Source organism: Rhincodon typus, chromosome 39 (genome assembly GCF_021869965.1).
Source record: "Rhincodon typus isolate 14 chromosome 39, sRhiTyp1.1, whole genome shotgun sequence".
Taxonomy (NCBI): Eukaryota; Metazoa; Chordata; class Chondrichthyes; order Orectolobiformes; family Rhincodontidae; genus Rhincodon; species Rhincodon typus.
In genome coordinates, this window is record NC_063370.1 from 2,961,740 (window position 1) to 2,983,515 (window position 21,776).

Below are 21,776 nucleotides of genomic sequence, written 5' to 3' on the forward strand. Positions count from 1 at the left end.
GGGTCCTGATCGCTGGTCAGAAAACTACTGACAAAATCCTGGTATTGAGTTTGGGAAATGGCTGACAGAACGGCCACTGGTGGCAGACCTTTCTGATGATTTGAGAATGTCGACAGCAAAGCTACCACCTATCAAAAGCTGCTGACCCACTCGGAGCCTAAAAGGCGATCAGTGGTACTAGCAGGAATGAGGGCAGTGGTTTTTGGTGGGAATGTGGACAACACAGGCGCACAATTAACCGAAAACACTCCCTGCCCACCAGGCCAAAGACATGGGTGAGCTGGGGTTTATAGGACAGGCTAGGAGGTGACAGGCTAGGAGGTAACAGGGACCTCTCTCCCACACCCCTGCTGACCGATGCTAGGACAGTGGTGATGAATCCCACCCCCATTACCCCAAGGAAGCCACTGGCAATCTTGAGGCTTTGCTAGGAAGTCTTCCTTGGGCATAGTAATGATATCAGATTCCTGTCTCATCCCAAAGGGGCTGTTAATTTAGGATGTACCCCGGGATAATGGGTATCAGTTGGCTTATTAATGAGTCTAACTGGTATCCTGCTGCCATTGGCCAGGGATCCTGCATCAGTCCTTTCCGTCCTCCCACTCACTCAGGCGAGATTTCCTCGTTGCTGGAAGATGACATGGAACGTCTTGTTTGGTTAATTCTCGACTAGTAAGCAAACACCAATATCAAATGGCAATGTGTGCTGGAAATACAGCAGTAGTGAAAAGCTGCTAGGAGTTAAGGGAAACTGATGATACAAAACTATTTCTGATTTTTGAGAATCCAGGACAAAGGGACAAAGAATGAAAGTTAAAGCTAGGCCTTTTTGAAATGAAACTAGAAAGCTCTTCAGTGCCACAGAGTTAATTTGGAGCATTTAGCTCCACAAACTTAAGTTAGATTGATTGTTAATTTTAATTTCAAATTTAATAGATTCATGTTGAGAGATATTAAGTGAAATAAAACAAAATTGGATATGCAGTGTTAGATTACAGATTGTCCAAATGCTTGTTGGTGGAATAGGTTTGAGAAGACTAAAGAGCTTCTGTTTGTTTCTAATCGTTAGAATAAGTTACCTTTTTGACTTTTGCAACCTCCTTAACTTCTATTATGTTGAACATGAGGAATTGTTGGAGCAAGTTCTGTTCACTGATGTTCATTTGGGTGCTAATTTTTATATTGCTTTATTTTCTTGGTCCAGACAGTGCGTTTTTGCCACCTTAAGGAGGCACTGGAAGTAGATTGGAGCAGCGAAAAGACAAAGATGTGTCTGAAACGCACCCCAAGTGATTATTTTCTTCTGCAAGGTAACAGAGCAACACATTGTGCATGTGTCCAGAACGTGGCTGTTCAGGGGTTTTATTTCATAAGTGCTTTACATTTAGAATACTGTACACTAACCTCTGCCCTCTCTGTGTCTCTCATTATGGCTCCAGGCACCCCCTCTCTAACCTGCTGCAACTGTGGTTTCTCTTTAGTTTTGTTCATTTTGGGCCTGATGCCGCCCACAGATTAGCCATACTTGTCACCCCAGTCATTCATCTTTAGCAACTTGAGTGGCTTGCTCGCCTGCTTCAGAGATCGTGAGTCAACCACCCAGCATGGATTGAAGTCAGTGTAGGATGCATTGGTCTCCAGTGAACCCCTGCTTGGAGTTTTTGTGCAAGACTCTGGGATGGGGCAGTGTTAGGATTGGCTGTGACATCCTTTGCAATCCATTAACCCAATCAGATGTGGACAATCTTGAATCACTTGTGAATAAAGACCTTGATAGTATCCAGTTTTTGCAGAACCTTGCAACAGAAAAAGAATCAATGAATTAGAAACAAGGCTAGGCAAAAATATAATGTACACTTTCAACACTGATTTTTAAAACTTAGATGATTATCCAGTTCCCTTAACCGTTCAAATCCTATCCAGGAAAAGGAGTTGAGAATAGAGGGTGCATAGAAGGTAATTCTCCAGTTGCTGCTGGTTGATATTGAGGACATCTTCTGGCACTATTTGTGAGGCAGTTGATGCTACATGTTTGTAATATACTTTAATTGGGAAAGTAGCCAGGCTAATCTTATTGAAATTCAATTGATCTATCTACCACATTTTCTCGATCTTTCACTCTCTTCACCTCACCTGCTCTTTTTCTAATTTTGTTCCACCCCATGGCTTCTGGAATGAGCAGTCAGACACAGCCACTGTTAAAATAACTGAGGGATGTCAGGTGTCTAAAATGGAAGAGATAGCAAACGTTGCAGATACTGGAGTCAGAGTCAACACAGTGTGGAGCTGGAAGAACGCAGCAGGCCAAGCAGCATCAGAGGAGCAGGAAAGTTGACGTTTTAGGTCGGGATGCTTCAGTTCTGATAAAGGGTCCTGACCCGAAATATCGACTTTCTTGCTCCTCTGATGCTGCCTGACCTGCTGTGTTCCTCCAGCTCCATACTGTGTTGACACTGATTAAAATGGAAGCTGTCACCTTATTTCTCAGAGTGAGCTTTGTATCACTTAAGTATAAGACTTGAAATGGAGCAAGGGGCAGCTTGTTTTCTGTTTGCACAGAAAATCAACGTATTACTGCCATAGGTAGTTGAAGCAGAGATTATTTTGGCAATGAACATTTACCAAGTCAGGTAGTATGTTAGAAATGGAGAAGACAGATTTAAGGATGACTAGTCTTTGGGAGGAAGACACATCATCATAGACTTGGAAAAAGTGACCATTTTCCATGTTGTAGCTTGATGATAAGGTTGGTGGTGTAGTGCTCTGGTGCTGACTGGTCAACAACCAGCTAGTTGCAGCTGGGAGCTCTCCATTTCTACTGCAAGTCGTGAAATCTCCATTATTTCATGAGGGTATGAGGGCTTTGCAGGAATATGTAAGGAACCTTGTGAGCCTTCATTGATACCATTGCTGGAGAGGTACTTCATTTGAAATGGAAGCCAAGCAGAATGAGCTTGATTTGATGCAGAAGTCCTTTCGCTGCATCATATTGGAATAAGTCTGGAGTTGTACAGTCCCTTTTGCATTGTATGGCTATCATGGAGATATACAAAGGTGAGAAAATCAATTAAACCCGCTATGTCCAACTAAAGGTGCTGCTTGGGACACCTGCAGTAGGGTATTTATGGATTTTTAAGACGAATCGGCAAGATTTCTCTGCCTTGATGAGAGGAAACTGCTGAAATGTGTGGTTGCTCAGATGTCATCACTGATGACTCTCAACTTTTCCCCTACACCAAAAATATCATCTTCTGTTGGTACTTGTCTCATGTCAAACCTCTGGTGAATCTGGACTTGACGTGTCCCTGAAACTAATTCCACTGTTCTTCGAAAGAAATAGTTCCTCAACCTCTGGATAAGTTGTTCAGGCATTGTGCAGGGGAGTTGCTCATGCAGTATGAACACTTGGTGACACCCAGTATCTCCACCGTTCATGCAGCAGGGGGTGGGGGAAGAAAACATGTCACAGTCAAGCCAGTACCAGCGACAGAGGGTTAACTTGAAACAACCTTTATGATTCCAGGAACATGGACTAAAAAGTAAGACCTTTGGATCGAACAGCACTCTTCACTTCCCTGGGGCATTTCTAAAGCAGTCTCAGCTTAGGAAGTAATTTTGTAATGTCAGCAGTTTTCCCAGAAGATTATTTCCCAGCAAATACTCATTGGCAGACTTTGCGTTAATTTGAGTGCATTATATCTATATTGGCCTCAAGCAGCTATAGTTTTGTAGGGAATATGCGAAGTCCCAGCACTCGAGATCAGGCTGGCATAGGTAGATTCTTGACAAGGAAGGGAGAACAAGGTGTTTAGGCAGGAATTTGCAGTTGTGAATAGAACCAAATCAGCTATGATGTTAGAGAACTCAAGGGGCCAAATGGCCTGCTGATTCAAATATCTGCATACTTATCTGGCAAAAAAAATCAAATTGGTGTAATTTAGTAGGCTCTGAGCTTTGGCTTGTGCAATTCTTTAAAACTAAATTGCATATTCGGAAGGCATAGAGAGGTTAAGATTTCTTTTTTGTAGAAGGTCGAGGCAAGAAATGCTTTGTCACAGGAAGTGGTTCAGATCAAGACAAACCAATGGGTCTTTGAGGGAAAATTAGCTCAATTTTATTGAGGCACAGAAGGTCACGAGGGTATGGAGTGAGAATATGATTACTTGTATATTATTCTAGCAAAGAACCAGCACAGATGTAATGGAACAAATAGCCACATTCTACAATGCTCACCCCTGCCTTCTCAAGGACAATTAGGGACAGGCAACAAATGCTGGGCAGTCATTGACACCATGAATGAATTAAAAGAAAAATAACTATTTGCGCCTTTCTGCATCTGTCTTTCTCTACTTTTTTCTCGTCAAGTAATTGTACCAAAAGTCTTTTTTTTTAAAAAAAACACTATTTTGTTCAAAATGCAAATAATACCTTTATTTTCATCTGGCTCTTTAAGAATCCACCATAAATAAACTGAAGCCCAATTTCCTGCTGCAACATTTTTGAATTTCCATTGTCCATGGTGCTTGGTTACTCAGCTGCTTGGAGGCTGCAGACAGTGTTCCCACTATCCCACCTGCTTCAGCATAACATCACTGCTTCCTCTTGTACAAATACTTCAAAACCCTTCCAGAGCAACTCACCAAAACACCACCTGTGCTAAAAGTAAAAGGTCACTGAAGTTTTACCAAAACAGCAGGACATCAGGTGCTTTTCTTGTTTTGTCGAGTTTGTACAGCTGCCTTCCTTATTTTGACATTGGTGCAATGGTTACTGCACATTGCCCTTTGCCCTTTGCTTGGGTGTATGCCTTTAAATCGTGCTGATTTGCAGAGAAACCAATTGCTTGCTCCACCATGCGCATAATAATCCATGTGACTCTGATAACCACATGTGAAATTGTGTTTTCTCTCATCTTTTAAAAATCATGGTAAGGGTATAAGAAATAAGTGCAAGACTGGACCATTTTGACCCCTCTATCAAGAACCATTATCCATAACGTCATGGCTGATGTGATTGTGGCCATAACTTCACTTTCCTGTCTGTCCCCTATAACCCTCAACTCCCTTGTTGATTAAGATAAGATCACTCTAATTCAGTTTTGAATATAAAGAATGACACATCTTTTACCAGTCTCTTTGGAAGAGAATTCCAAAGATTAACAGCGCAAATAGGAGAAATTCCTCCTCTCTATCTTAAATGGGAGACCCCTTATTTTGAAACTCTGACTCCTAGTCATAGATTCCCCCTCAAGGGGCAACATCCCCATAGCATCTACCCTATCAGGCCCTCTGTTTGTTTGAACAGTTGTTGAGAGTAAAGTTAATCTTAATTCAAATTGCAATTGATTTTCAGTATCAAGTATATTGATCTGTAACACTGCAAGTGCCAACATTGTACAGAGTGCTCAGTCATCCATAAGGATTCTAGTATTTTCAAAGTGGTCTTATTGCCAGCACCCTGACTGAATAAAGAGACTGAACAATGGTTCAGGCACACCAGGCTGTCACAAGGGTACTTGCCTAGGCATGTGAGGCAGGGAACCAGTCAGGACTGAGGAGATGGTAAGAGTACAAAAGACCAGATGGACTGATTATTGAAAGAGACTGTGTGTCATGATGTGGACAGAAGCAAAAATAAAGGCATTGGGCCAGGCCACGTGAGTAAGACTTGTATTGATAGCCTCCTCTCTTTTCTGTACATTCATGAAGAATACTACAACAGACACTTCTTCACAAACTGCATAAAAACTGAAAGCACGAGGGCATGTTACAAGGACAACTTTTAAATAGTTTCTTTCGAAAGGAAGGCATCAATAATGTAGGTTATGTTTCTGGATTGTAGTTTTGAGAAAGTGGTTATTGTAACTTTTTTTCAATGGCAACATTAGTGTAGCATTGAGCCATGAAGCCTAGAAGGTTGCAACTTTGACTCTTGATTTATGCTGAGTTTGCAGATATTTATTCAGGTCAGCAAATTGGTCCTGGATTAATTGCCCTTGACTAGAAAGTGCATGGTAAATGATGACAGAAACAGGGTTCGTTGTAGTGCCCTTTCTAATTGATTAGCCTACTGACCCTTGCTGTCTAGGGTCACGAGAAATATGAGCGGGTTACTGAAAACTAATGTAAGTCACTGCCTCGGGACAGCAGGATTGTTTTAAATCCTGCATGAAGTAAAAGATCCCATGGTATTATGTGAGGAATAGCAGAGGGAGTTCTCCCCAGTATTTTGGTCACTGTTTATTCATTAAACAACATCACTGAAAGCAGATTTTTAATCACTTATTTCATTGCTGTGTGTAGAAACCCATACAGAAATTGGCTCCTATGTTTCTCACTTGGAAACATTGAAAAGGTGCTATAAAATCTTTGATTAGATTCATAGCAGGGATCAATTAACTGTGAGGTACTAAGAGTTTGGGAATTTGGGTATAATGTAGGAATATAGAGCTGAAACAGGGGATCAGCCATTGGATGATGCAGGCTTTAAGGGCCAAATGGCCAACTCCAACACATGCCGTTTATGTTCCTGATTAGTGCAAGTCTTATTATTGAGGCACCTGCAGCTACCACCAGTTGGTTGAAGTGTCTGAGGAATGATGAAGGGCGAGGTACCGTAAAGAATTGTCTTTTGTGGAATAGTAACAAAGTGCTGGAAAAATTCAGCAGGTCTGGCAGCATCTGTGGAGAGGGAAACAGAGCTAATGTTTTGAGTCCAGTGTGACCCCTCTTTGGAACTGAGAGGAGCTGGAACTGGAAAATGCTTGCCATTTTAACAAACACCTTGTTCACATTCTAACATTTCCATCCTTGGCCTGCCACAGTGTTCCAGTGAAGCTCCATGCAAACTGGAGGAACAACACCTCTTCTCAGGTGCTTTAGGACCTCTAAGACTCGATGTTGGGTTCACACCTTCAGAGTAGGATATCTGTCCTTCTTTCATCCCCCCACCCTTGTGTGGCTGCATCTTGTTTGTGTTTTGTTGGCTTCACTCTGAGTGGATCTGTTTTCTCCTTTTCACTGCCAGCATTTACACCTATTTTACATCTTTATCTCTCTTTTACCACCATTATTACTGTCTTTGACTTTTGTCTGGGCGCACACTCAATCTGTTCCACTTGCTGCTCCTTTCCCTCTGTCTACAGCATCACAAACGGTATTTTCCAACTCCTTTCCATCCTGAAGAAGTCAGCCTGGACTTTAAAGGTTAACTGTCTTTCCGTCACCACGCCTGCTGAGTTTTTCCAGCACTTCAGTTTCATTTCAGATTTCCAGCATCCGGGGTATTTTGTTTGTTTTATTGTCTTTTGTGAGATGTCTGAAAATGAAGAGTAAATTGCAGTTGTGTTTTGGAGAGGCAGGGACCAGTGTAGCGGAGTGTATTCAGTCTAAAGTCTCCAGTCCAGCTTTGGAAGCTCCAAAGTACCTGAGCTTTACTGTGACAGGCTAATGTAAACTCTAGCAGAGGGGTGAGGTTGCTTTGCTAACTTTTTGTTTGTTAGTTCAGAACATGTGAAACACTGGTGACAGCTATGCTGATAACATCAGCACTATTATTAACAGTATCAAGTGAATAATAATGAAGTGCACTGCTGTGTGGAAGCTGCCCTGTGGAAAAAGCCGTGGGTGTTACAGCTAACAGCTTCAAGGTTGATGTGCACAGCCTGCAAGCAGCATGCAGGAAACCAGTCTAGGGTAGGTGATGTAATTAGGAAGCTGATGAGGCAGAGAAATTGTGATTGGCATCTAAAGAGAGCTCTCTGGCACATGCCATTGTTCCATGATGTTATTGTTTAACCCTTTCAGTGCCTAATGCCTCTGTGTGTTGCATCAGTAGAAAAGTACAGAATGGCATGCAGCAATTCTAGAGTGTGTGTTCAGTGCTGCCTCCTAATTTCACCCATAAGGAAAGGAATTGGGTGAAATGCAAAGGGTCAAATTGTCCTGCTTCCAGCATTGGATTCCTCAGCTGCAGCATCAGGAAAAACGGAGAGGAATTTTTGTTGTCCTGTCCAGCTACCACTCGAACCTTCTCTTAAGGTTACTTCATAGGCACCAAATAACATCTTGCACTTAACTAGCACTTTTAACCCCAGATGTTTCATGAACATGTAGGAAATTGACAGCATTAGCCTGACTGCCATACCCTCACAACGGGAAGGAATCCGTGCAATAAATTCTAACTTCTGCTTGGATTTATGCAAGATTTAATGTTGGAAGCAGTCTGACACTGCAGCAGTGTGTTTTAAAAGTTCTAAACTAATTGCAATGCAAATATTGAACCATACTATTTAAGTGGTGCCAAAAAGCTTTTTATGAGCACTAAATTTGAAAAATGCTTGTCTTGCATTCTTTGGTTATGTGCTAGAATTGCGAGAACTTTTGTCATTTCAAGAATAGAATGGAATCTGTTCTAAAACTAATTCATCTGTTTGTAAGATCAAAATAAGAAGCAGGAGTGGGCCATTCACCCGCTTCATCTCAGTCTGCCATTTTAATAAAATCATGACTGAACTAACTGTAACCTCAAATCCATACTTCTGCTTACACTGATCACCTATTAACCCCTTGATTACCAAGAATCCTATGTTGGTGGAAAATGTATGTAACCTGCTACTAGCCTCATGTGTTTGAGCAATCTTAAGACCACTTCATTCTTTTGAAGCACTAAAACCCTAAAGGTTTAAATCACAATTGTTATGATGCATAAGGAGATCATTCAGCCCATTGTGTCTGCATTGACACTGAGCCAAACTACTCAGACAGCCAATCTCCTGACTTTCCTTGTATATTGCTTCTATTCAAATCACCATTTAATATCCTTTTAAATGCATCGGTTGAGCCTGCCTCCACCACATTTCCAGACAGTGCATTTCCAGAGCTGCATTTAGAAGTTGTTTTTCTCACCTTGACTTGTTTCTTTTTTAGAACATTTTAAATCTGTGCCCTCTTGACCCCCTTATGAGTTGGAACAGTTTCTCCCTGTTTACCAGGTCTAGACCCTTTCATGATTTTGAAAACTTCTATCAGATCTGCTTTGGCCTTCCTGAAGAAGAACAATCCCAACTTCTTCAATCTATCCTCATAACTAAAGTGTCTCATCCCTGCAAATATTTTGGGGTGGGAAGAGGGGACTCTACTACAAACCTTTATACCGCTTGAAAACCAACCATTAGCTATTACTTGTGTTTCCTGTCATGCAACCAACTTTGGATTTACATTGCTACTGTCCCCTTTATTCCATGAGCTATAGCATTGTGTTCTTTACAATGGCTACACAAGTAAGTATTTAAATAATTAAAGAAACTGTGTGTCAACAGACATTGTTTATATGTATCCTTGAGTTTCAGTATGTACAACATGCATTGAGGCCTTAAGCATGCAGGATAGTGAAACCAGATTCCTTTAGTTCCAGTATCCATTACACTAATTGAAACCGCTGCTGAAGGTTGGAGAGTAAAGAACTAGCAGTTGTATTCGCAAATAAATAGTTGGCCATTTAGGCACAATAAGTGACATTTCTTCCTGGTTTATGGACCTTCAGAATTCTGACAAAGAACAGTTGATACTTGATCATTGAATATAATCAAGGCTAAGATAGAACTGGCAACTCTAACAATTAAATCACGTTGCTCCTGGTAAGTGTAGAAAGCTCTGTGTTCAGCCTTCACTCAGTTCAGCTGGAGTAATGGTACATGTGCTTCACTTGGGTTCTGTATCCATTTGACTGGAGAGAGGTATTTAGTATCTGTTCTGGAAATCATTGTGTGGATTTGAATGGTGCAGCTTTGAAGAATTGAGAGCTCACTGCTTCCAATCCACAAACACATATATTGTATTACTCATGATGTAATTGAATGGTGGAGCAGGCTTGCAGGGCTAAATGGCCTGCTGTACTTGTGATTTGTTGAGAGAGTTGGGGTCTGTGGGTGAGCCACCTTTCAAAACTGCAAACAAAATTTGGAACTAATTATCACTTTGAGCAGGAAACTAGAGATTTTATTCTGACTTGAATAAATATGCTCCCCATCTCTCTCTTCTCTCCCCACCAGCCCCTGCCCCCACAACACTTTCTGACTCCGGGGGTAGTTAAATCTCCCTGTGATTTAATGAGATTTTAATCTGCTTTGATGAATGAAAGTATAAAAGTAATCTCTTGTCATCTATCACGTGCAGTTCTGTGTACAAACAACATGTGATGTGTTTAGGCTCTGACCCTTTCTTTAGGGAGCTCAGACTGTGATTGAAATAACACTGAAGATGGTTGGATTTGGTGCATCATTGTCAAACTGCAGATTTAAATCCCAGCCTGAGACGACACGTGAATGCACAGGGCTGAGGGACCTTTTTTTGAAAGCAGCTGGGTTAGTCCCATGAAAGCACATTTTGTCAACAATCCTGAAACACATTACTATCCATGCAGGCAATGCACAAACTCCTGATTTTTGTAGCTCTGTTGACAGAGAGAAAATCATTGAGAAGTTGTCTGCAATAGCCAAGGTGTGTGTACAGTTCATCGCCTATTTCCTAAAATAAAGTGAGCATTAAGTTATCTCATCAAGTACTGAATAAATTTAGAATGCGATATTCATTCCAGTTGTATGTTTTGTTTGAAATAACGAGGTCATCTGATTCTCTGAAATTGATCCAGAAATGGGATACAGGGGCAGAAGGATCCAGATGTACAAATTTTCATCACCAAAAATAGTAAAGCTGTATTTTTATAAGTCCATATTTTGAAAAAAACAAACAGAAAACCTTGGAGTTCATTTAGAGACAGAATTTAAGAACAGAAATGTTCTGTTAAGCTTATGTAGAATCTTCGTAGGTGACATTTGTCGATGTTAATACTAATATTGTAAAAGATGTGGAGGTGCTGCAAAGGCTGATAGCAGAACTGAGGTCATATATGCAAGAAATGATGCAACAAGTTCGGACAAACACTTTTTCTCTCCTCCTGGTAAAGGGAAGACTGAAGAATGACCTCAGAGTTCTTTAAGATTCTTGAAAGAGTTTGATAGGGTAGATATGCAGAAGATACTTGTAGAGGAGACAGAAAGCATAATTATGACATACTCAATAAATCAAATATAAAATTCAGGAAAAGCTTTGTTGCCAAGAAAATGGCTAAAATATGGAGCTTGTGGACAGAACACTTTACATTTATAAAGCACCTTTTTAACACAATGTACTATCCCAGGGTGCTTAACAAGATCACTATCAATAAATAACACAGAATAATCAATAAAAAAACACAGAATTAGGAAGGCTGAAAGGGACCATGAAATGTCTTTAGCAAACAGGGTCAGTTAGAATCCCGAGGCTTTTTACGCATATATTAGAAGAAAGAGGGTAGCAAGGGAAACAGTAGGCCCACTCAAGGACAAAGGAGGGAAGTTATGCATGGAGCCACAGGAAGTGGGAGAGATCCTTAATGACTACTTTGTTTCGGTATTCACCGAGGAGAGGGACATGACTGATGTTGAGGTCAGGGATGAGCGTGTGAATACTCTAGAGAATGTCAGTATATTAAAGGAGGAAGTTTTGGGTATCCCAAATTGCATTAAGGTAGACAAGTCCCTGGAACCAGATGGGATCTATCCCAGGTTGATGCAAGAGGCAAAGGAAGCAATAGTTGGGGCTTCAGCAGATATCTTCACATCCTCCTTAACCACAGGTGAAGTTCCAAAGGACTGGAGATTACCCAATGTTCCCTTGTTTAAGAAAGGAAACGGGGATAATCCAGGAAATTATAGGACGGTGAATCTGACATCTGTGGTGGGGAAGGTCTTGGAGAAGGTACTGAGGGACAAGATATATGCACATTGGGAAGAAAATGGACTAGTTAGCAACAGGCAGCGTTTTGTACAGGGAAGGTCATGCCTCACCAACCTGATCGAATTTTTTGAAGAGTGACAAAGATAATTGATGGGGGAAGAGTTGTGGATGTAGTTTTTATGGACTTTAGTAAGGTATTTGATAAAGTCCCACATGGCAGATTGGTACAAAAACTAAAATCACATGGGATTCAGGGTAGGCTGGCTAGATGGGTACAAAACTGGCTTGGTCAGAGAAGACAGAGGGTTGCGGTGGAAGGGTGTTTTTCAGACAGGGATTAGTCTTAGGTCCTCTGTTGTTTGTAGTATATATAAATGATTTGGAGGAAAATGTGGGTGGTCTGATTAGCAAGTTTCCAGATAACACGAAGCTTGGTAGAGTTGCTGATAATACCGACAGTCGTGAGAGGATACAAAATGATATAGATAGATTGGCAACTTGGGCACAGAAACGGCAGATGGAGTTTAATCCAGACAAATGCGAGATGATGCATTTTGGAGGATCAAACTTAGGTGTGAATTATACTGTTAATGGCAGAACCCTTAGGAACATTTAACATACAGACTGATGTGGGCGTGCAGGACCACAGTTCCCTAAAAGTGGCAACACAGGTGGACAAGGTGATTAAGAAGGCATATAGCATGCTGCCTGAATTGCCCGGGGCGTGGAGTACAAGAGTTGGCAAACCAGGTTGCAGCTATATAAAACCCTTATCAGGCAACATTTGGAGTATTGTGTGCAATTTTGGTCTCCACGTTACCAGAAGAATGTGGAAGCTTTGGAGAGAGTGCAAAGGAGATTCACCAGGATGCTGCCTGGTCTCGAGGGCATTGGCTATCAGGAACGGTTAAAAAGACTAGGATTGTTTTCATTGGAAAGATGGCGACAGAGAAGAGGCCTGATAGAGGTCTACAAAATTGAGAGGCATAGATAGGATGGATAGTCAGAGGCTTTTTCCCAGTGTTGAAGTTTCAATTACAAGGGAGCACAGGTTCAAGGTGAGAGGGTGAAAGTTTAAGGGAGATGTGCGAGGAAGGTTTTTCACGCAGAGAGTGGTAGGAGCCTGGAATGCACTGCCAGAGGAGTATGTGGTGAAAGTAGGTACGTTGGCGACATTTAAGAGGCATCTGGATGGTTACATGAATAGGGAGGGGATAGAGGGATGTGGACCAAATAAGGCATAAGGTTGGTTTTTCTTTAGTCAGGGCATGATGATCAGCACAGGCTTGGAGGGCCGAAGGGCCTGTTTCTGTGCCATACTTCTTTTTTGTTCTTTTGAAGTTCAGCACTTTGTGTTTTAATCAATTCTTTTATTGCCCCATTGTAACTATCAGTCACTAGATGTAGCTGTTAGTTCTGTGGTTGTTTAGCATAACGTCAAAGTTAGCTGCACTCTTTTTAATAGTTTAGTTGATGCTTCATGGGGCAGCAGCCTCCTATCCCCTTCCCTAACCCTTATTAACTATATAGTAAACTTGCCAAAGCCATTTTCATGTTGGGCTTGAGTTACAGGCAATCACATTGTGTCTCCAAAGCCACTGGAAGCATCAAAGTAAACTTCTAATCCCCAGAAGTCCCTTTCTCTTCAGTGGGTAATCTTGGCAAATCCTGTTGCCACTACCTATGCAAAATTTAAATGGCAAAAGGACAGGTCCAATACAGTAAACAGATTAAGTGGAAAAAATTCTTGGGGGATCTGCTAGGGAAAGCAAAATTGCCAGTTAAAAATCTAAATAGATTCAATTCAGTTGATTGAACTCTTGGATTCTCTAACTTGTAACTAATGTTGGCAGGGAATGGTTTTGAGCAGCAGTGATTGGAGGGGGATGAGTAGCAAGATGTAGCCTCAAAATGTAGAGTCAGATACTTTAGAGACTTTTAAGCGACTCTTGGATAGGTACATGGAGGATAGTAAAATGTAGAGTAGATTGATCTTAGTAGGATAATTGGCCCACGATGTTGTGCCGACCTAAGGGCTTGTACTCTGCTGTACTGTTCTATGTTCTTAAAATACAAGTAAAACAGTGTTTTTTGGAAGGCAGGTAAGAGAATGAAAAGGAAAGAGTTTAAATCCTAAGGGACATTAACAGGACCTCAAAAAGCATTCCACCTGTGTGGGGAAATTGAAGAAATGGGAAATATTTGTGTATTTCACAAGTTCCCAAAGTGCCTGACAGCGATCCTTTTGGATTGAGCCACTGTTGTAATATAGGAAACACGGAAGCCAATTTGAATTCAGTTAGATCTAACAAACAGCAGCGAGACTATATTTTTGATGCTGTTTTTAACAGATTGATATTGGCTTCAGATTGCTGGGAAGAGTTTCCATGCTGTTCAGATAGGATCATATACAGCCACCAGGAAGGGCAGTTGATTTCATGTCTCGCCCAACAAAATCCCTTTGCCAGTGCAGCAACTCCTCAGCATTGCTCAGGGAGGTCAGCCTAGATTTTGTGCTCCGAGGTGGGACTTGCTGACTGAAGTGAGTCTATGAACCACTGACCCCTCCAGAGCAGTTTATGCTTGGAAAGCTAGTAAAATTCCTAATGAAACAATTCTCAATGATGAGCATATTGGGGCATAAACTAGTAACTATTTGGAAAGAGCACTATACGATTTGCTGTCTGGCTCTTAAAAGTAATTAGCAATTGATTAGTGATTTTTTTTTTATGTAGGAGTTCTATTGGGGAAGGAACTATTTTGTAAATGAGCTGAGCAGATACATCATTGTGAATTTTCAAATGACTAAATCCTGACCGCAGTTGTTTTAAAAATATTACTTTCAATGTGTGTGACACCTAAAGCCACATATCTTGTATCTGTGACTGATCTTGATTGGCTGATCTGCATAGTCGTCGTGTCTTGAAACCGCAGACTTTGTGAAAGGAAGAACTTGCATCCGAGCAGAGAGGAAAAAACAAGGATGACAAAGCAAGCTTTGGGTTTATAAAAACACGCTTGTCCTCCTCACTTCATATTACAAATGTCTAAGAGCTGTTTTCTTTTAACTAAAGAGTGACATCTAACTTGGAAGGAATTAAAAATAGGATGGTATTTTAATCTGATTATTGATACAAAATCATTCTTCAAATGTTTACCCATGATAAATATACGGAAGCTGAACTTCACATTGATTGCGAACTCTTGCTTAGTATTATTTATCTACAAATAGCTTACCTGATTGGAAACTTTTTGAATAGGTAGCACCTGCAGTAAATAGGTCTGACTTCTTTTAACTAAAAGAAAGGAATAAATTATTCATGTGAACTCCAAAGCATCCTTCCCTATTTTCATTTCATGCCTTGTCAAAGTTTGGAAAATCAGCTGTAAAACCAGTCAACAGACTGAGGAGCTTAAGTCATGCATTTCCAAAACCTGCATATGTTATAGTTGTAATACAAGTTATATTCATTTCTGTTTTTATTTCATGGAATCACAGATATTCAGGAATGTTTTGAACATGGAAGGTCAGTGGCCTTGGTTAGAATGAATCAATATACAGAGATTGCTATATAATTGTATCCTGTAATTGGGCCATGGTGAATTAATTAAGTAAGTTTATTTGTCAATGTTTGGGATTCTACCTGTTTGAGATTTGTTTAGTTCTTGTTTTTCCTGTGAAAACCTACATCCAGTTCATTTGGACTCTTCCCTATGAACATTAACTCATCAGAGACACTTGCTTATCTAAGATGCTGGATATTTCCCCTTTGGTTTGTTACCACCTGCCTTGAGCAAAGTTATTACTAATATCACCTCATCTCTGCGGTTCTTGTTGCACATTGATAGTGTCCCTGCCTCTGAACCTCAGGTTCCACCTGCTCCAGAGATGTGTAATAACATCTCTGAACAGATTAATTATAAAATATCTACCACCTTATCTCAGTGAACACTTGGGGATTCTATTTATCAGCAGTCCCATACCCTGCTACCCAGTTCATTTCCCAATAATCCAACAATGCAGCTCCTTAGCTTACCTTCTACAGTTCTCCTTCACTCTTTAACCTTCAAAAACCCAAATTTGATGTCAGCTGCATCCTGATTTATCTTGTTGTTGTTTGCTATAATATTTGAGCCTTGTACTTTGCTCCTTGCAGTTAGTGACAGACCGATGTCTGGCCCATGTTCCTGGCCAGTTTTTGATTGGTGTCTCAGAAGTGGAATGGGAAGTTTTTCAGTAGAATTGTGGTTTTTGTCTTGGATACCACCTGGACCAGGCAAAGGGAAAATTACAACAGTTGGTCACACAACTTCCGCACAGTGATGCAAGTAATCTGACAGCTATAACCTGAAGCATTTGTGATCTGTGAAGTTGGAAAATAAAGTCATTGATTAAGCAATAGTTTCAGAGTCCAGTGGTAGGTTGCTGAATTTATTCAAAATTAGAATTTTGTACTTTTGTAAATATGATTAAATTGAGGGACGTTACAAAGATTTCCAAACACTTCACATGGCAGAGCTGAGCCACCCTCCCAACTTCATACTGAAGGGCAAATAATATTTTCACATGCTGTCTATTCCCTGAGCTAATGGGCAAGTTTAAATTTTATCACGATTCAACAAGTACTATAGGAGCTATTCTGTCATACAACTCCCCATGTAACTCCAGGAACACAATGTACCAGGGTTGTACATAACCAGACTTGAGTTGTAAAGTTACAGTGTGATAACAAAGGATTGGGTAAATAAATTTGCATGTCCTGTTTTTATTGTGGTGATAACAGATAGTTGTGACGTGATAATACATAGATTTTATTTTGCTCTGTTTTTAGATAAAGCATTGCATTGACCAGTTTGGTGGATCATTATCTAATCTTGTTGAATGTTTGCAACAGCTAACTGTAACAAATGGAATGATAGCCATTCTCTGTTCAGCATTTCTCTCCAATACAGGTTCATCCTTTCCCACTCTCTTTATTTCAATTTTATCCTAGTGCACTATTTGTGAAATGGGTCATGACTTCTACTAAGTTGATAAATATCTCAACTGCAGGGACAAGTCATTCCTTGCAAAAACTAAATAAACATAGAAAATGCTCAACAGGCTAGCAAAACCTGTTAGGAGCAAAATACATTAATGTTTCAGGCTGATGCCTGACCTTTTCATCAGAACTGATAACTCCCTTGACTTCACTTTGCTCCACCCTGACTCTTGTAAGGACACAGTAATTCTCACAGCTGAAGGGGTCATGAACAGATGCAACAGTCTTCCATATATCTTTTTCCCCATTCAAGGATTCTCCCCATGGTTAACAAAGCCCTTGCTTGTCGTTGTTCCATTTCCTGCACTTTCTGCTCTCTTTCCTTTTCCTTTCACATCCTCTTGTTGACACCTTCCACACTATCAGCTTCCATATTTAGTGAATCTTCCTCTGCCAATTCTGGCACCTGCAAATGTACAGACCTTTTCCATATAAACACGCCCCTTCTGCATTCTGAAAGGGCCATTCCATCTGCAACAGCCTGGACCATTTTTTAAACACCACCTCCTTATTATTGCAAGTGCAAGAGTTGCCACATTTCTTTTTAACCTCTTCTACCTCCCCAAATGTGCCTTCCAGGTGAATCTGTGATAGGCTGGGTTTTGACTTGGTGCTGTGTCTCTGCACACAATGCAAACTTGGGGCAGCAAATGTAGATTGGGATGACTACTTTGCAGAACAACCCTATTCAGTCCATAAACCTTTGGGTTGCCAGTTGATTTAATTCTACGTCCCATTCCCCATCTAAGCTCTGTCCTTGACCTTTGACAGTTCCAATAAAATGCAGCAAAATGGCGTTTAGCTCAATGCTCATTTATGAGAGCATCACAATTGTATCCTATTTTTTATTTTCTCGCTGAATCAACCAACAAATCTAATGCAAGAGTTGGCCAAGGCAAGGCTGAAACTAGCCTCGTCTGTCACTAATTGCTATCTAGTGACCCCTTCTGGAATAATAACACGCTGGATGCACGATGAGGCAGGATGGAGTCCCCTGTCAGCAAATGGAGCAGTGTCGCCAGCTTCGCATATAGAGAGATATTCACTGCTGTGCTGAAGTGATCTCACTCCAGCTTGGGAAAGAGGAGTTCTACTGTCAGGAAGCAATTAAAGAAAGATATTACCAGAAAACTTGTATCTAAAATGTCTGGCAAGGAATCCAGAGCAAAATGAGTTGTTTTTTAAAAAAAAACACAAGTTTTTGTGATTTAAAACATTCTGACTATAAGCACAGTAGAAACAAAGTCAGCAGTGGTGACTTTCAAAGTGGGATTGGATAAATACCTGATGAGGAAGACTTTGAAGGGCTGTGGGGAAAGTGGGACTAATTATGCTACCTTCTTAGTGGAGTTATCCATTTGGCAATATCCATATTCCCTGTCAATACTATGTCGTCTTATCTTTTAAAAATAAAGTTTTTTTTTTCAAGCCACCAGTACTTTGGCTATTTACAGTAGGCAAGGTATGGACTGTACTAAACCTCCCCAGCTTGTAAAACCCAATATCAACCATCTAGTGTTGGATGTGATTCTCGAGTTAGAAAATACTTGCTGAACAATCTCGAGTGCTCTAATAACTACACTAATAGATTTATGATGATCAGTTGAGCTGAAAGCAAGGCTTAGTTAGGCCTGTTAGAAAAGTCATTGACTGCAAAGTTTTAGTTCTTTGCTAATGAAACTAATAAGTTTAAGCCTGGTGCCTTTTTTTAACGTACTCAAGAGCCTGGGGAGTTTAATGTGCTTTTTCAGTGGCAATATAGAGCATGACAGTAAAAATGGTTTGAGATTATTTGAAATTTAGTACAATTGTGTTTGCCCTGATGCATCAAGATAGAAGGTTTTGCCAACATGTTCTTCTTTTCTGCAATACTCAAGTTCTGTGCCACCAAGACGTTGTTTATAAATGATTTAGTATGTGACAAGGAGCTCACTGGTATTGAGAGCATCCCACAGCAACCCAAACACTTACCTAACACTAAGTCTTTCCCAAATCCTTCCTTGACCTCGCACTAATCTAAGCTGTTCCTTTTAATTACTAATTTTTATTGTTGCATCCCCTTTTCTCAGGAAATATCCAAACGATTCCAATTTAAAAGCTGCATTCCTCAACAAACTACATCAACTACACACCAGTCTACATTCAGCCTGCCTCTCCCAACAGTTTTCCTCTGCAATCTCCTCGAACATGTTGTCGTCTTCCAAATCTGTCCCAATCTTTCTGACTGCCCCATATTTGAACCCCTCTTACAATCCTGAGTCTGTCCCACTTCACAGTATATTCCTACTTTGGACCAGTCATTCCCAGCATGGCCTTTGTTCCTTTTGCTGCTTCTCTTCTCTACCACTCCCACCCAATATTCCTGATAGCTATCCCCAACCTGTTTTACCAGTCTTGCTTGTTCTCTCTATCCAAATTCACACTATGGTTCATTTGTGTCTACCCTACTTTCTTGCCATCTTTCAATCAGCCTTGGTTGTGGTGCCACTTATAGTCAAATAGCCTGCCGATGCTCACTTTCTGGGTTTAGTTACCAGTTTAGCAGAATGCTTCATGATGCCCAGAACACGCTGGCCGTCCAGCTGCATTCAATACCTTGAGAAATGGAGAAATGTAACAAGGAAGTATATGCATTCAACATTAGCTGGGAGCGAAGCCTGTAATTGAAACACTCCTAAATTATCTTGTGATTTTTCTGGCATGGTAGTGGATTTACATTCGGTGTTGTAGGCAGGCAATGTGATGAAAATTAGCTGTGTTGTGAAGGTAAACTTAATGAAAACAAAAGACAATAAAAACGTGTCCATCTGTTGGCAGCTAATAACAAGGCACAGCCTGTTGTAAAATTGTTTCATACTCATAGACAGGAACCTACACTTTGCAAACAAAAGAAACATGACCAGGCATTGTCTTTTTTGAATTAACCTATGGACAATAGTTGGACAAGATGGACAAGAGTTTCATAGTGCATTCCTCATGGCAACACCTTAACCAATCAGCAACCTTTAATATTCATTATACTATCATTCCACCTGTTGAAATTTGACATTTCTTTCATCAGGACAGATGTATTTGAACTACTGGTCAGCTATAAAATTCTTTCGTAGAATCTCTACAGTATGGAAGCAGGCCATTTGGCCCATCGAGCCCACATTTACCCTCCAAAGAGCATCCCACCTCATCCCTCTAACCCTGCATTTCCCATGGCTAAGTCACCTAGCCTGCACGTCCCTGGATACTATGGACAATTTAGCATGGCCAATTCACCCAACCGGCATATCTTTGGGACTGTGGGAGGAAACCATGCAGACTTTGACAGAATGTGCAGGCTTCACACAGACAGTTACCGAAGGCTGGAATTGAACCCGGGTCCCTGGTGCTGTGAGGTAGCAGTGCTAACCACTGAGCCACTGTGCCCCCTTACTTTTTTTTCATAGGAGCAGGACGTGTCCATTCATCCCTCAGTCTGGGTTGACATTCAGTATGATCATGGATAATCTGTTCCCCAATTCTATTTACCCACATTAGCTTCAAATCATTTGGCACTTATACAATAAAAATTGGTCTCCAATTTGAAACTTTTAAAATTGACTCCAGTGTCCGCAGTTTTTGCTGGAGAGAATTCCAGATTTCTGCAATCTGGTGTGTGGAAGGACTGTGTCCAAATGTTTTTGCTCTTGGATGGCTCAACTATAATTGGAAGATTATATCTCTGATTGCTTGCCAGAGATGATTGTTTCTCTCTACTTGCCTTATTGAATCTGTTAAAAATAGCCTCAATCAGATCACCCCTTGATATTATTTATTTGGGGGAATGCATGTCAGATTTATGATCCTTACCTCATATTTTTATGCCTTTTGACCTTCGTACAATTCTGGCAAAGCTGGGCTGCACCCTCTCCAAGGCCAATAAATAACAATAAAAACAGAAAATGCTGAAAAGAACTCGGGTTATGCAGCAACTGTGTAGAGAGAGGAATAGAGGGTGTTTCAGGTCTGTAACTTTTCATCAAAGCTCAGAAAGGTTAGACATGTAAATAGATTTAGAGCAAGGGTTGAGTGCAACAAGGGAAGAAGGAAGATCTGTGATAGATGAATAATGGGAGAGACAGAGCCAAGAGAGAATGGAGATGGGATAAGAAAGAAAACAAAATGTGCCGAAGAGGGTGCACTGCCAATTGAAAGGAAATAACCCAAAACAAGCAGAAAGCTGAAGGTGACTACCGTTGACATCAAGGCCTCATTTAATCAAGTGTGGCATCCAGGAGCCCTACCAAAATTAGAGGCCTTGGAATCTGGGGGAGAAAACATTCCCCTGGCACTAAGGAAGATGGTTGCGGTTGTTGGAGGTCAATCAGCCACCTCAGCTCCAGGACATCTCCTCAGGAGCTCCTCAGGGTCGTGTGCCAGGCCCAATGACCTTTCCTCCACTGTAGTCTGAATTGGGGATGAACATTGTTATGTTCAGCACTGTTTGTGACTCTTCAGATACTGAAGCAGTCCGTGCACAAATATGGCAAGACCAGGAAGAGGGAGTTATGGTCAGAATTTGTTGAACTCATTGCTGAGTCCAGAAATGTGTGAAGTTAAAAGATGAAGTACTGTTACTGAAGCTTGCATTGAGCCTCCCTGAAACCGTGCAGTAAACAGAAGACACACATGTCAGCATGAGGAAGTGGAGAACTAAAGTGACAGACCAGCTCCATGAAGTATTGAGTTATGGTGCCCAAAATCTAAATGGTACTCCAGACTGTCGGACTGTGGTCCTGTATAATTAAATCCAAGCTCAAACAGTTCATCCACTTCACCAACACCTTCCACCCCAACCTTAAGTTCACCTGGACCATCTCTAATACCTCTCTCTCCTTCCTGGACCCCTCTGTTTCCATCTCTGGCCACCACCTAGAAACCAATATCCATTTCAAGCCCACTGACTTCCACAGCTACCTAGAATACA

General features: G+C 40.9%; 1 protein-coding gene across 1 annotated transcript in view; it reads left to right on the plus strand.

Annotated features, from left to right (window-relative positions):
* sae1 (SUMO1 activating enzyme subunit 1) overlaps nt 1–21,776 on the plus strand; it is a 96,918-nt gene that overhangs the window by 51,804 nt on the left and 23,338 nt on the right. The window contains exon 6 of the mRNA XM_020513366.2: nt 1,205–1,310. Coding sequence (XP_020368955.2) covers nt 1,205–1,310 — 106 coding nt within the window. The remainder of the gene's footprint in view (nt 1–1,204; nt 1,311–21,776) is intronic.